The following is a 16,899-nucleotide window of genomic DNA, read 5'->3' as shown; positions in this document are numbered from 1 at the left end:
CTCTCCCCAGATGTCACTTAACTAAACCCTGCTAGGATGTTTAAAGGTAGGTCTCTTGCAAGAAATCAATCTCACCCCTCACATTCTAGAGAATGATTTCTCATTTGTCGAAACCCCTATTCCCAGGGCGCCTGGGTGGTTCAGTGGTAGGCATCTGTCTTCGGCTCAGATCATGATCCTGGAGTCCGGGGATGGAGCCCCATGTTGGGCTCCCTGCTCAGAGGGGTGTCTGCTTCTCCTGCCCCTTACCCGGCTCGTGTTTTCTCTCTCTCATTCTCTGTCTCTATCAAATAAATAAATAAAATCTTTTAAGAGAAAAAAAAACACCTATTACCCTTGAAGTCTTTTATAGGCATTTTTTTAAATATTTGAGAGAGCGAGAATGAGAGAGAGAGAGAGAGAGAGCACATGAGAGGGGGGAGGGTCAGAGGGAGAAGCAGGCTCCTCGCTGAGCAGGGAGCCTGATGTGGGACTCGATCCCGGGACTCCGGGATCATGACCTGAGCCGAAGGCAGTCGCCCAACCAACTGAGCCACCCAGGCGCCCAGAAGGCTTTTACGGGCATTTATAATCAATTCCAGTTTGTATCTTAGCGTCTTATGTTGGGTTTTATGTGTTTCCCACTTACTTATTAAGTAATGGGCTTCTTGTGGGACAAAATCAAGATTTACTCATCTTTGTGTCCCCAACAATGCTCAACATAATAGACACTCAACCAATGCTTGAATTAGTGGGGCATATTTGCAATTCAATGTGTATGCTGCTAAAAATTTAGAAAGAGACCAAATGACTCATCACTTTTTTCAAAATTTTATTTATATAGAATCTTCAGAATGTTTCCCTTTAATTTTTACCACAAGCTAAAATCTCAAAGCTTAAAATCAGATATTTTATGTCATTGTTTAGTACAGGGAGAAGAGTTCAACCATTTCAAGGAAAAGCCTTCATAACTGTATAAACATTAATATTTACAATATTCTTTAATACAGATTTAGACAATGTGGCATCATATTTAAATGTACAAAATAGTTTAAGTCATTATATTCCATTACAGAACATTTCAAAATTCAAAGTAATAGAAGAAATCCATAAACACTAATAACATTTGGGGAAAACAACAGCAACAGGTTTATCAATAATCATAGTAAACTTATATGATACTTATACATAATACACAATTTACAATTTACATGTCAAATCCACAAGTTTAAAGATCTATGACCAGTCTATGTAAATCATGCTGGAGTCAATACTATTTTATAATTCATAGCTCAAAACAAATGTTCTGTGGCAGCCTATGAAACAGGAGTACAAACTATGAAATCATATTTAACATTCTTCTTAAATCCTAAGAGACTACTCTAGGAAACTTCAAAGACAGCACATAAGGCATTTTTCCCTGAAATTAAAGTTCTTATGAATATATTCATAAATATATTCAAAGGAAAAAAATACAAAAAACTCAGATATCATGAGTTAATTTTACCTTCTCAAATTTAGTTTGGTATACAACATCTGGTATAATCACAGCTTCTCTGAGAAATTTTTATTTTCTCCTGACTTAGGGGGCTAACATATTTATTCTCTGCCTTGTTCCAGAAAGAATTTAAGGTGGCTTCCAAGATTCAGAAAATGTTGGAAAGCACAAATTACAGGGCAAATGAAAAAACAAGAGAAAACAGTTTGGAAGAATAGCACACATAAAACCACTTAAGTAAAGGTCAGGAATTGAGCAAGTTAAAGTATCTGACATTATTCTCCACAGTGATTTTCTGGAAATATTGTAAGATATCATAATTTTTAAGAAAACTATTTAACTGCTGGTAAACTGGAGATACTTATCAAATTTGTTAAATTTAGTATTAATCCTGATAGAGATGATGACAAAAATGTGCTTTTTCCTCTGTGCTTGGGTGAAGTTAAGTTTTCCTAAATACCATGATGTATGACTCTGGACTTAAGTCTCTTGTTATTGGTAGAGGACAGTGTAGGTGAAAAAATACAAAATTTGGGTACCCTTACTTAATTTCTACTGAGGAATTCATCCACCGAATGCCTGTTGCTGACCCGAGGATAGGGAGCTATATGTCAGGTGGTCAGGTGTCCCTAGGTCTCCTTGTCCCTATGCAAAGCATCAATCCTGGAGCATCCTGCCTACAGCACTTCCCCCAAGTCCTCCAGCTCACCTCATTAGGACCCAGCAAGACAAGCAAGCAAGAAGGCAAACTGAAGAGCAGGAGGCCTGCTCAGGCTGGCTTGTCAAGGCTGCCACTGCCCTGCTGCCCAGGGAGCTGCGGAGGTTCTGACCCTGCTCAGTCTGCACATTACCGACCTCACTCCACTTCGGTGGGGGAGGAGAGTTTTGGAGAAAAGGCTGGGGCAGCATTAATCGACTTCCATAAAATACGAATGGATCTGTTTAACTCTATCCTTCCAGCCTTGCTTTTACTAAATGCTAAATGAACCATCTTCTACCTACATTCTGAGAGGTAAGTAGAGGGAGTGGGGAAAAAGTAGGGAGCAGGGTTTGAGGGAAATGAAAGAACAGGGGTGGTAGGATATGTGGCATGAGTTTCAAAACTATAAATTACGGGTCAGAACAAAAATATCTACCTGAAAGCTAACACTAATCACTGCCTTTTTTTTTTTTTTTGAGGATGACTGTTTCCAAGCAACACTCCTAAACTGTGGTCAGGTCAATGAAGAACGAAGTTCAAGTCTAGAGCTCGAAAGCCCCAGGAATTGCAACGTTCTTGGCTGGGGTGGCAAAGTGGCCCTAGGGTTTGTGAGATAGGTTTTACAGGGGACAGAGTCAGGGTTTTTCCAGCGATACCCTTCAGAATACAGGCAGGGCCACCTTAGCTTTCAGACACCATGCCTCCAGCCCACAATACTTTGAAGGCCCATAAAAATGTTTTCATTTCTTTTAAATGCAGAAGGAAAAAACACAACAGGAAGTTTTCAGAAGAAATATATACAATATTAGATTCATTTTATACAAATGCAGTTGTAATTAATTTTTAATATTTTCTGAAAGAAGACATCCAAGAAGGCAAAAGTGTCTAAGTTCTACCTAATGTGGCTTTGAAAACAGTTGAAGAATAAAATAATGGAGGGGTAAGGAGAATCTGATCTTGTTGATCTTATTCCACTGGTTTTTCTTTTTTGAATTACTTTGGGATTAGATTTTTAAAAGAGCTAAGTCTAATACTGGAGAAGTACTAGTGTCAATTTCTACTAGCCAAGCAGGAAAAGAAAAAAAAAATTAAGTTCATTATTTTATTATCATTGTGCAATCGTAAAAATCAAATCAGGATGAAGAGATCTGGGTGTTTTCAGGTCCTGTCTCCACTCCTGTAAACAATACCAGAGGTAGGTTTTCCTTTGCGTCTCTGCCTCCTGAATGTCCTATATTACACTGCCCCTCAGTTCCAGACTTCTGTGCTTCTCCAAGGCCCTAGCTCTGACTACCCTAAGTCGCCCAAGCTGGCAGTGACAGGAATGTGGGCACCTGCAGTGGCAAAAATATTTTAAGAATATGATAAGAGAAAAAAGGAAACAGGGAGAATATACAAGGCAGAAGGGGAGGAAAATTGACCACAGATAAAATTACACGGTCCAAGGGGCACCGGGGTGGCTCAGTTGGTTAAGTGTCTGCCTTGGGCTCAGGTCATGAACCCAGGTTCCCTGCTCAGTGGGGAGTCCGCCTCTCCCTCTGCCCCACCCCCTGTTCATGCTCTCGCACTCTCTCTCTCTCAAATAAGTAAATAAAATCTTTAAAATTGTGGGGTGCCTGGGTGGCTCAGTCAGTTAAGCGTCTGCCTTCGGCTCAGGTCATGATCTCAGGGTCCTGGGATCGAGCCCCGCATCAGGCTCCCTGCTCAGTGTGGAGCCTGCTTCTTCCTCTCCCTCTGCCTCTGCCTGCCTCTCTGCCTACTTTGCGCTCTCTCTCTGTCGAATAAATAAAATCTTAAAAAAAAAAAAAATTGCATGGTCCAAGAAGATAAAATGTTACCTGTCGTTTTCTAGATAATAGGATTTATATATTTTCATGTTTCTGTTTTTTTAAAAATATTTTGAGATAAATCTATCATCAGAAAAAAACACTCAGTAACTATTATTTACAAAATTGTGCTCTCCAAAGTCTAAACTCTGAGGATTACCACCTTTGAGTTCCTCATGGTATGGCTTAGGTTAGTAAATATGGTTAACTACTGGCATGCAGGGGACCCAGATTTGAGAACAGAATTTTTAACAATTTCCATTATTTTCTGTCACCCAAATTAATCATTATTATAGGGAAATGTCAATCAAGGGAGCTAATTCATACCAACTTCTAGGATGTGTGCCCCATGTACAATGAGGAAAACATGTCAAAAGGAAGAGTACAAAGGTACCTTTTACAAAATTGCAGACTTTCTGTGCTTGGAAGGAAAAACAAAGTCATAAAATTTAGACCCGTGGATTACAGGTGAAGAGCCTGAGGTCCAGACAGATGATGTGATGTTATCACTGCCACAGAGCAAAGCTGATAACAAAATCAGGATGAGGATGAGGGCTCGGGTTTCTGGATGTTTGGTCGGCAGCTCTTACCACCCCCAGTCCCAAATCCCAAAGGTAATTGTGTTCTAAGTTATGTTTCCTTGTTTATCCTAACTACATATAGAGTAATGCATTTTAGACCTGGAAGGTTGTTAGGAAGATAACTTAGACCTCATTTACATAAGAATTTAGGTTCAGAGGTCAACTTATATCCCCTACCCCCCACCCCCACCCCCAAGTCACAGGGTTGAGCCAAGAGGTAGGCCATCTAGACCTGGCTCACTGCTCCCTCAGACACTGCCATATTCTTCCATGGCTAATGATTACAACCAAAAAACATAAAAATACAGAATCATATCCAGATAGGGTACAATAAAACTTATTAGTAGGAGTGCTTGGAGAATGGGTGTGACTCACAAAAATAAACTCAAATCTATCTGAGTAAATCAGGCAGCATGACTGCTAATTTTACTTGAAAATATATTTAAATGTAAATCATAATTTTAAGTTTTGTTGTTGTTTGAAGATGATGTAAATAAGGCCTTTCAGTGTCTCAGGTTCATATACCTGAAAACAAATTATAAATGTTTGTAATTCTCTAGAGCGGAGGTTGGAAGATAATGGCCAGCAACCCATTCTCTGTGAGGCTCATGAGGTAATAAGAATGGTTTTACATTTTTAAAGGACTGTAAAAAAATACAAAAAAGAATGTCTGATAGAGACAGTATGTGACCTGCAAAGCCTAAGTTTTTGACTAACTGTCCCTTTACATAAAAAGTTTTGCTTACTTCTGTTCTACATTTAGAAAGTCTATGAAACTGGACTAGATATGTAATACGTCCTGGAAGGCTTTTTTGCTTTTAAAATTAAATCTCTGATTTAATATTTAAGCATTATTAAAATTTGCCTCTTTCTCCTGATAGCAGGTAGGAGGAAAAAAAAGTCTAGTTTGAGAGTTATGACTACCTGTGTTCCAATTAAATGAGGTTTTATCACACATACTAAGTGGACATAGAGTTGAAGCTAATTATTTTATGTATCCGAAATCCATATTAAATGTTTCAGCTAGCTGAGAAAATGGCACAGCCTGTAGTATTATTGCTGTAAAATAAAATGGAAACAAATATCTATAATTGAAAAACTGGCAATTTGATTCTCTCCATTGGTCTCTTCTCTCTGTTTAAGATTTTCTCCTTAGGCCTCCCCTGGCCTCCTACAGCATGTTGTTAGATTTATTACACGACTAGTTCTCAACCATGTTCATCACCTCAGTGACCATCCATCCACATCTCATTTGCAACCATAAACAAAATCTCATCAAAAGACATGGAAAAAATGGAAGTGCTCCTAATGAGACACAGATGTGAGGTACCAAGAGTAGAATGACTAGTTTGGGGAGAAATAAATATTAGAGATATTGCATTTATCAACCTGAATACAACAAAAAAGCAGACAGCCCCTCAAAGTCTCCTGCAGCGCTCACTGGCCAGGGAGGGACCGCAAACTGCAGCAGACTCTGCTTCACACCACACTCTGACAATCACTGTGTGAAAACAAGTGTCACAGGATTTATGTGGCAAAGTTCGGATTTTGTGAACTAGAGAAAAAATATTAAAGTTGTGCCACTATTAGCTAAATTACAATAATTTCAAGAAGGATCTACTGGGTCAAGATTAGAAGGTCTTCCTTTAAAATAATTACATTAACAATTCCTTTGGACCCACAGCACAGTTCTCTTCAGCCACTCCATTCTCTTGCTTGCTTTTATAATTGGAAAGGAATAAATTTTCTATTTGAGTTAAGAATTCTTCAGCAATGAAGCAATTAGTCACTTTGCTCAGAGTTTTCCTCAGACACTCCAAAAGCTAGTTGAAAACAAAAATTTTATATTTAAAATACACAAAAAGCATAAGAGGGTTTGCATTACTATCATTATTGTATCCCTTTCCAAATCTCACATTTTCTAATATGCAATTGAGAAAGAGTCTCCTTAAACGTGGTTGAAGATAAATTTATGATCAATAGTCATATAGCCAAAGTGTAGGAAGTCACTGTTGAGAAATATTTAGGCTAGTTCCTTTACGATTTTGTATGGAGAGACAAACCTAAGATTTTAAGTGTGATGCTTTCTACTTTGGACAAATTTGTGACTTTGCTTCTTTTTTTTTTTTTTAGTAGTTACATTTACAAAGTGAAATAATCCTGTAGAATAAAAATCTGTGTACATACACAGGACTCTACTATTTCAAAATTAGGATGCGAGATAGAGTCTGTTTCCCAAAAAATATGCATATTAATCTTCCAACAGAACAAAGAGAAAGTGGCCTTAACAGAAGGGGGTAAAAAATATTAAAAAAGAAACTTAGTATGTTTAAATGTTCTATTCTCAAATTGCTACTGAGAAAAAAAAAAAGGTGTTGCCATACTGGTCTTTAACTGTTTATACTCATGGAAACAAGAAGTGAAATAAAAGAACTCAGGACTCTTATTTCCTACCAGAAAGTTAAATAAAATGACCACTTAAATGTAATTATTAGATTTATACTACTGTTTTTGAAAATGATCAACTGTTAAACCTAAATGGAAACACGGTGCTTCTGAATTTAATAAAATCAGAAAAATGTTCTCCACTGTGTATATTAATCTGCTAAGAAATTTAGCGGCCAGCACAGACAAATTTATTCTAAAATAGTATTATTTCTATATGCAAGTGTGGGCAACAAAACGCATTACTAATGATCTCTTAGAAATTAATTTTTGAAAGGAAAAAGCAATAAAAAAAATACACAGAAAATGTATCCACAAAGCATTTGGCATCATGGGAAAACACATCAGGATGAATAGCTTTAGAATCCATGAACAATAGAACCAATTAAAATGAAGCCAGCTTACTTTCTGCAAACAAGTCAGGTCAGAATCCCGGCGAAAGATTTTATCCATAGGGACACTGCTGTTGGAAGAAATATGAAGACAAACTGATGAAACAAATACCATAAACTAATCAGTTTTATAATAAACTGTCACTGATGCCATATATCATAATTTTATATTTAACTTGGGTTTTCTCTAAAACCTAATTTAATGAGAAATACTGCAGATGTGCAACCATTTCAAAGCACAGTACATACCTATGGGATAACCGATATTTTTCTATTATCCATCTTGTCTTTTCAAACACTAATCCCCACTGAGGTTCTTCCAGCATCTGTTGTACTTCAAATTTGTAAGGTAAACCTAGAAAAGCATAAAGAAGCAGCCTGTCATCAACTATTTCTTAAATCCCCAATCTCCTTTTAATTACCTAAAATCCTCACCCCCCAACTTGGCAGACCAGCTGAACAGCACTTTAAACATAGTGGGCATTCATTAAATATTTACTGCCTGGCTGAACCTGGTCCATCAAGCACATTAATGCCAAGCAATTAATAATAATAAAGAAAAGTAAAGGTACCATTTACATGACAATTATATATATATATGTAAGGAACTGAGAGGCAGGGTGATTACATAATTTATATCCAAACCAGGAGACTTTCTGAGTGAAAGAGGGCACTGTTAAAGACTGTGCCAGAACCACGGGCTTAAACTGACACTTAGCTATGCAAAACAAGACATATTCCATCCCAGTGATTTTTATTTTCACACAGATTAAGCTTGCAGCAATGCTATAAGGTAGGCAAGCATTATTCCTATTTAACAGACAAAGAAACTGAGGCTGAGACCAGTGAAACAACCTGTTTAGGCTGGTGAAGTGGAAGAGCCTGGGTTTTAAGCCCCAGCAGGTCGGCCTCGCTTCTGAGCCCACATTCACTTTACCACCCTGTAGGTGCTAATCTGACAACAGCCAGGGAATAAGATTAACTCTGGAGAAGCAGCAACTGCACTTCTCTGTCAAGCTAAACTCTGGAGGAAAGGAGCCCAAGGGGTGGATACCACGCACACAGCTACAAAGGAAAAATATCAAGGATGAGCCTACTTGGAAATTTTTCTTGTAACCTTCAAAATCCCCCCGTAACTTTATTTGTAACGTATTAAAAGAAAAGCTCAGCTGATTCATTACCAAAGGTCAATACCATAAAAATAACAGTAAAACTTACATAATGCTTACTACATGGCAGGCTTAAGGTGCTTTATATACGTAAGGCCACTTAAGTGAACTAGCTACCAGTATTGTCCCCCCATTTTTTGGGGGGGAGGGGATAAAGACATAACCTGTTCATCAGCATATATATAATTATGAAGAGGTAGAGCCAGGATCTGAACCCAGGCAGTCTGGCTCGAGTTTCTGTTATTAACTTTACAATATACTGCCTCTCAACTGGGTTTTTGTTAATATAAGGCTTTTCAAGTAAATACAATGCCAGCAAATCAGAAGGCATGAAAAAAATGAAAGGAAAAAACATCACGACTACACTTCCTTACAATATAAGCAAACTTTGTCAATATGTTCTAAAAAGGCCTTTACCCCCATTTTTTTCAGGTGGATTTTTTTTTCATTTTTCAATTCTCCTCCACTTCACTTTTTCCCTCCAAAAACTTAAGAAGAGTGACACATTACAGCACACAAGCTATTAAGCAAACTCCTTTTGGTGATATCAATAATTTACTTGATATGCTTGGATTACTTAATAAGCACAGACAACAGTATAATCACAACTACCTATTGAAGATCTATTATTTGCTAAGCACCTGACATATATGACCAGCAGTTTTTACAAGTCGCCTATATGCAAGGTAGTAATTTTTATTAGAGAGCATGAACGCACAAGCGGGGGGGGGCACGACAGAGGGAGAGGGAGAAGTAGACTCCCTGCTGAGTGTGTGGTGGTGATGACGCAGATCTCGATCCCAGGACCCTGAGATCATGACCTGAGCCAAAGTCAGATGCTTAACTGACTGAGCCACCCAGGTGCCCCAGCAAGGTAGTAATTTTTTTTCTCATTTTATAGAGGTGGCAAAAGGGAATGAGAGAGGTTAAGTAATCTGCCCAAGGTAAAATAACGAATAAATGTCAGAGCTCGGGTCTGAATCCAGGCAAGCAACTCCTACTCTTAATGAAAGCCAAAAATAAGAATAAAGAATAATGCATTTTCAGTGTGTGCTGGTGGAAAACCATGAAAACACACACACGCACACATACACAAACTATACAGCTCTGTTTGGTATTAAGAATATTTTTCTAAGTTAAAAAATGGCACTAAAATCAGTACAAATTTCCTTTTGTACTGAATATTTTTTTTTAAAGAAATTTTCTTTTTAGATTTTATTTATTTATTTGAGAGAGAGAATGAGAATTAGAGAGCACGAGAGGGAAGAGGGTTAGAGGGAGGAGCAGACTCCCCGCTGAGCAGGGAGCCCGATGTGGGACTCGATCCTGGGACTCCAGGATCATGACCTGAACCGAAGGCAGTTGCTTAACCAACTGAGCCACCCAGGCGCCCCCTGAATATTTTTAATCCATTAAAATATCAGAAGAAAACTAGTCACTAAGTATATTTCCTGACTAATACAAGTACAGAAAATGCTTATCCATTAGAGACATTTTAAAGGTAGAACTTGGGTATATACCTAACAGGAAAAAAGAAAGGACAGGCCAGGCAAGGCAGAGAGAACCTAAGTTAAAAGTACAGTAACACAAGGCATCCCATGGTTTCTAAAAAACTTTAATTCTTGAACCAGAGTGTTTCCAAGAAGAGCAAAGTGAAGAGCCTAGGACTAAGACCGAGTAAACAGTGTTAAGAGGAGCTTAGGAGACAACTCTGCCCAACAGAACTTTCTGCAATTATAATGTTGAATCCTGTGTGCTGTCCAATAGTAGCTTATGAGAGCGTCTAGTACTGTCCTCTCTCATCCTTTCAAGTGTTTCCTGCCCCGGACTGGGGTACTTTCTTCCTCACATGCACTCTGGTCTGTGTTTCTCGCAATACTAAATTTGTACCTTCGGCAAATCTCCAGAGTTGGGCTCTCCATGTACTTTTCTGCTCTCGGGTCCCCTGTCCTGCAAATTTAGTTGCATCTGTCTCTCTGTCACCTCAACTCAGGCTGCCAGCCTCTGGGTAGGGTTCTCCTCCTTGTGTCATACCTGGAAACTCTGTTAAGTTGGTAAGCAAGCTAGGGTAATTCAGGGCTCTCCTCATTTGTTTCCCGTCTCTCAGCATCATATCCCCTCACTGCCTGACGTTACGACCTAAACACCATTGTCTTATACGTTTGTCCAGTTTTGTGGTTGTTTCAGGGAGGTCTTTGTTACTTCCTTTGGGCCAGAAGCAGAATTCTAGGAACTGAATTTTAAATTTCATTTAATTCTAATTAAATAGTCTTATGTAACTGGTAGCTACTGTATTCTCTGTATACTCTGATAGCATCAGAGTACAGGCCCACTCCCTAAATCTAGCAGACCGTGAGATTAAAAAGATGACTGAAATTGAGAATAAGTTAATTGTGATTACTCCTTTTGTAACTTTTTATAAAATTATATTGGGCTAAAGAATGTTGTATACAAATGCTATGTTCAAAATGGGCATTTTGAACTGAAGTCAGTGTCAATACTATTCATTCAATAAAAACCAAGAGAGGGCTGACCACTTCCTAAGTGCAAGGCAATTGATTAGGTGTTGGTGGGGCTACACAGACAAAGACAGTTTGGGCTCTCTGAGGTTCACATTTTAGTGAGACATGCTAAACAGATACATTAAAGGACAAAAGCACCATGAAGGCAGGAAACAAGTGTTGCAGGTGTACAAAGAACAGAGCAACTAACTGCAATGACATGGGGGTTAACGGTAGGGTCTTTACCAAAGAGATGGGATCTAAGTGACATCATGAGAAACAAAATTAATTTGTTAAACAAACATTCACTCAGTGCCTACTTTATGCCAGGTCTTGTGCTAGAGCCCGAGGATAGAAAAACAAATCTGGTATCACGTCTACCTTTAAGGAGCTCATGAGCTAATGGGGAAGAGTACAATGTGCAGTGACAGCATCAAGAGAGGACAGAGAATGAAAGCAGTGGTGGTAAGGACAGAGAAGAGAGAATAAATATCCTACGGATGTCACTGCTTCTTCCAGTCTTCTCCTTTCTGTACACACTCGCCTCTTCCTTTCCCCTCCCTTCCCTAGTCTGCCACATCTATTCTCTGTCCAGCCAGAGCTGCCTGGACCACAAGTGAACATAATTCCCAAAGGAACCAAATCATATGATGGCCTAAGCCCAAGAAAGCACAGTCTTTCTTGGGACACAATGGAAACTAAGAGAAGGAAACCAGTCAGGCACTGTTAAGCCTAAAACTAAGAGGCCATGGAGAGCTGGTGACAGGGTGGTCATTTTTCATTTTTTTCCCCATTTGAATGCCATTGCAGAGAAAGTCAGTCTGCATTCATAAGAAATTTCCTGAGAACAGAGACTCTGTGTATTTTGCTTACAGGAGCATCTCTAATACAGGCATACCTCAGGTTATTATGCTTCATTTTACTGCACTTCATTTCACAGCTATTGTATTTTTCACAAACTGAAGGTCTGTGGCAACCCTATGGCCAAACAAGTCTAACAGCAACATTTTTCCAATAGCATTTGCTGACTTCGTGTCTCTGTGTCACATTTTGGCAATTTGTGCAATATTTAAAAATTTTCATTATTATTATATTTGTTATGGTGATTTGTAATTAGTGATTATGACTCGCTAAAGCTCAGATGATGGTTAGCATTTTTTAGCAAAAGTATTTTTTAACCATAGTACAGAATAAACATAACTTTTATATACACTGGGAAACCAAAAAATTCATCTGACTAGCTTTACTGTGATATTTACGATACGGAACCAAACCTGCAATATCTCGGAGGTAGGCCTGTACTTAACATGGACATTGCTCGGCCCAAGCTTTTCTCCACGTTGTACTCCTTTTGCCCAGTGGCCATGGTAGCACAGTAGGGGCTTGAATCTAGAAGGACAGCACCACAGGGAAGGGGATGGCTGCACTACATGGTGTGCAAACACTGATCCCTAGTTGAGGGTACCACCTTCTCCATCACACAGCTTCACATAATTATAAATTCTCTGATATGTTAGATTCAAAGAAATGATGGCAGAAATCAGGTGAAGTTGTTTTTGTTGAAAACTTACGGTAAGAGCCATCTGAGCTAATTTCATCACTTATAACCAGGCAGGTAATCTGGGAATAAGGTAAAGGATTGCTCTGATTATAAGGACTAACAATCATTCCAATGAACTTTGCACCGCCTCTGGAGAAGTAACTCTACAATTAAAAGAAAAATATAATTAGTCTCAACTGCAGAAATTTAATAATCAGTATTTACCCACATCAACATCTTAACACCTAATGGTTCGGGAAAAAGGAACACAAGGGTGTTAAAAACTTCACATCCAAAACAGCAACTGAATGAAATATGTATCATTCCACACTCTAAATTTTTTAGGCCAAAATGTGCTCAACCCAACCAGAAATGACCAGAAATGACCCTTTGTAAGGGTCATCACCTGGCCTCCAAAGTCTGTATTTGCCATGAACATGTTTACAAATTACTTTCACTAAGCTTCAGCTATAATCTTTATCAATATGGTAATAATTTGTTAACAGCTGCTGACAGCAAAAACATCCATCTATTTCACATGAACTGTTAGAATAAAACAAAACTTCGTTTTTCCCAGAGATGTAAAACAGACTGGTGCTGATTATTTCACTCGTACCCAGTCCCTACCGTAGTTGTTCCCATCAATTTTTTTTTGAAAATTTTATTTACTTGAGAGAGAGAGAGAGGGAGCTTGAGCAGGGGGGGCTGTTGAGGGGAAAGGAGAGAAAGGAAAAGAATCCCAAGCAGACTCCATGGTGAGTGCAGAGCCCGATGCGGGGCTCATCTCACGACCCCGAGACCATGACCTGGGCCAAAATCAAGAGACAGACACTTAACCGACTGAGCCACCCAGGCGCCCAGTTACCATAAATTTTTAAAGGCCCTGGCAGTACTTATCACTGTTACGTAGACGGTTCGTCTGAACTAAACAAATAGCCGTTCTCCCAAATATTTAAATAAACACGTACTACTCTTGCGATCAGAAAAAATGCAAAGTCATTTCAAAACTCCAGATGTAAATAATATTAGAAATGCAATACTTTGCTAGAAATGTTAAAAATACACTTATTTAATAGAAAGCAATGAAGGAGGAGAAAAAGTACAATTATTTACACACAACATACACACATAAGACCTAGAAGCCCACCTGGTATTTGGCTTGAGTGTCAATATCCCGTAAGGAAGGATTTGGATCAAAGGCGGGATGAGAATGATACCATCCAATAACACTATAGCCTCTCACAGCCAAGGTCTCTGAGGCCTGTGTTTGTGAGACAGGATCCATCTCACACTGCAGTCCTGTACTCAGACTGTTACATGGCTCTGCTGCACAGACCTATAAAAGATTAATCCTTATACGGTCACACTGAAATTCTGTTAATTCTATTACTTAAAGTTTTAGTTCTTCATACGTAGATACAGAAACTTTTTTAAGCCAATGAAAGTACTTGACAGTATCACAAGCAGCTTTTAACTTGCAATGAATGACACTCTAAAAGTGCAATTGTATATAGGAACTCAGAATCCATTTTGCTACTCAAATAAGGCCATAATAATTGTTAGTTCTCCAAGTTAGCCCATATAATATCTCTGTGCAAACACAGTCTTCCAATGACTCCCATTATTTATGATAATAATTGCAACAGAGTGACGCACGCCAAGTTTCAACTATAGGGTAGGTGCATGTTTCCTGGCCTTTTAAAGTAGTTGTAGCTTTTTACTGGTGACGGCAATAAGGAGGCCTGGCTGGCAGTGCTCCCTCCTTCTTGATGGTAAAAGGAAACTGGTGCTCAATATACAGAATGCTAGTTTACTCCGGGGAATATCTAACCTACATTTGCATAGTCTCATTTATATCATGGGTAAAAGTCTGTATTTTAACTATATCCACTGAAATCTACAAAAACATTTGGTATGGCAGCAGCACTAAATAATTAAAAAATTTTTTTAAAGGCGAGAACTTACTTCAACTATCTTATCAACTTCTGAGTATCTTCCTCCTAATAGACCAATCACTTCTGCCATAGAAACATGAGCATGCTAAAAAGAAATACAAAATAGACTTAGCCCAAACATACAAATCCATCTGATAAAAAAAATCAGAATAAAACTCACTTATCACACGAGAGTCATTTATAAGTACGGTAACTATGCTTTTCTAAAATAAAGTAGCATAGTAGAGGAATCAGATGCTAGGCTCAGTGCAAAGAAATTTAGAATTTCAGATTTATCTTCACTGCCAGCTGAGAAGCTTTGAACCAAACATTCATTGGTATTTTTAAATTTACAAAATGAAGATACCATTTGTTTTCCTTACTCAGGAAAGGTATCATATGGATATAATAGAAAAACACCCTAAACAGACACAACTATTGGAGGTCTCTGGAATTTAGTGCAAACAAGGAGCCTCCAAATTGTAGGAGTTGTGCATTGTTGCAGTTATCTAGAAGGCAGCAGACAAAGGATACCAGGAAATGAATATAGGGTTAATGATGATAAACAGTCTGCAAAACTCACATTAATTTATTTTCTCTAAAATATGGGAACATGCAATTGTTTGGCTTTTCTCCAAAAGAAAAGAGTTATTTTTAGATTCCTTGTAAAAGAGGATAGTTAAGATCCAAAATACACGTCTTCCATACTCTCTTAAGCCTGCAATAAAAATACACAAGAATAGAAATCAGAGTAAGTAAGCACAATAGATTCTCCTTACCAAATCCATTATTAAAAGTGCTTCTGAAGCCACTTTCACCTGAAATGGCTCCTGAAATATAAAAAAAAAAAAATGGGGGAGCATAAAAATAGAGATTTTGTTCTTCCTCACTGGAATGTCCACCCTTTCCTCCTTCACATGTCACACCAAGTTCTCATCACCAACCAAGGCTCAGCACAAACCAGAGATTTTTAAAATATTATCATTTAAAATCCTAGCATGGAGAAATGCTCTTTCATTTCCCATCTGTATCATTCATTTGACCCTTAATGTACCTTGCCTTGTCCAATCTTTTTTATATATATGCCTTGCACACACAGAAAAAGAAATACTTCATGTCTGACAAGGGGGCATTATTTATGGCCATTCACTGATGCATAAATAGTACCTGCTTTTCTTCACTGAAAAAATTACAAGGTATCAGTTGGAAGGGATCAAATGAGCTGGAAAAGAAAAAAAAGTCATTTCTAATATAATCTCAATAACAAGATCAGGAAAATCACATTCATTTAAACTAGAAAACATGCAACAATAATCTAAACCCCAATTCTCAGAAAAATACTAAACTAGGAGAATTTCTTAAGGACATTCCATACAACCCTTCTGAAAGAAGCACTGTTTTTTTGGACTCAGTAAAAGATGGGAAATGACAGAACCTTTGAGAGAAAGTAATTCTGTTGCCTTAATTTCTTTTAACACCCAAAGAGAAGAACAATCATTATAAGTACCCACACACGTGTCCTACATTGAAAGCAGGTTTCAAAAAGTTTGAAGAAAATGTAACCAACTCCCTGACATGACATGGGTAAGAAAGTTCAAGAAAGAGGAAAGTTTCTCAAAAACACTTGTAAGTACCATATGAGCATAGTAGGTACTCAATAAATTTTTGCTGAATGAATAAACAAGAAGCAGTTCTGCTAAAGAAATTAATGTATATAAAAAGCTCTATGACAAACATATTTTAAAATGAAAGAGCTAAAAAAAAGGACAAAAAGAGGGGCACATAAGCAAGGGTAGAATACAAAAGCACGTATAAATCTGAGAGAAATGTTAGAAAGGCTTTTACCAGTGAAGAACTGAGGTTTGAGAAAGATATTAAGAATGATTAATAAGGTTTTTTAGGCTATGTTCAGAGAAAGAAAAAACCCAAACAAACAAGGAATATATTCATGTTAATAGGACTGGAAAACAGCAGGACTACTCAGTTCCTATTCTACCAGAGACTGTTAGTGCCAAAAGTCAGACACTGTGCATCCCAAGTGCCTAGAACAGTGCCTGATACATAACAAACATTCAGAAATATTTGTTGAATGAAGGGGAAAGATCCTCAAATAAAAAAGTGCTTCAACAACCTGAATAAAAAGAATAGAAAGTCAGTGTATGCATCCCAGAGCACTGAAGAAACATGACGTGAAACCCCAATGATCTTGTTGGAGGAACTGTACAGAATGGAAAAATTAGTAGAGGACTATGAATAGGCAATTATTGCAATGGCTTGTTTTCATTTTATTTTTTGAGAGAAAGAGAGAATGTATGCATGTGTGAGCGGTGGAGG

At 38.0% G+C, this 16,899-nt stretch overlaps 1 protein-coding gene across 3 annotated transcripts in view; it reads right to left on the bottom strand.

Annotated features, from left to right (window-relative positions):
• Positions 1-803: 803 nt before the first annotated feature.
• The window catches only part of MYSM1 (Myb like, SWIRM and MPN domains 1), a 42,706-nt gene continuing 26,610 nt past the window's right edge, over positions 804-16,899 (bottom strand). For 2 of the 3 annotated variants that reach the window (XM_025871726.2, XM_025871728.2), the window contains 8 exons: positions 15,733-15,787; positions 15,345-15,395; positions 14,597-14,671; positions 13,779-13,967; positions 12,663-12,795; positions 7,671-7,776; positions 7,435-7,492; positions 804-6,407 (listed from right to left, as the gene is read on the bottom strand). In XM_025871726.2, coding sequence (XP_025727511.2) covers positions 6,240-6,407; positions 7,435-7,492; positions 7,671-7,776; positions 12,663-12,795; positions 13,779-13,967; positions 14,597-14,671; positions 15,345-15,395; positions 15,733-15,787 — 835 coding nt within the window. In that variant the 3' untranslated portion in view covers positions 804-6,239. The remainder of the gene's footprint in view (positions 6,408-7,434; positions 7,493-7,670; positions 7,777-12,662; positions 12,796-13,778; positions 13,968-14,596; positions 14,672-15,344; positions 15,396-15,732; positions 15,788-16,899) is intronic. The other variant, XM_025871727.2, reaches the window with a different exon arrangement.

This window comes from Callorhinus ursinus, unplaced genomic scaffold (genome assembly GCF_003265705.2).
Source record: "Callorhinus ursinus isolate GAN/ISIS: 27379988/994484 unplaced genomic scaffold, GSC_fseal_2.0 scaffold9, whole genome shotgun sequence".
Taxonomy (NCBI): Eukaryota; Metazoa; Chordata; class Mammalia; order Carnivora; family Otariidae; genus Callorhinus; species Callorhinus ursinus.
The sequence above is the reverse complement of the archived record's forward strand: the minus strand, read 5'-3'. Positions and strand labels throughout refer to the sequence as shown.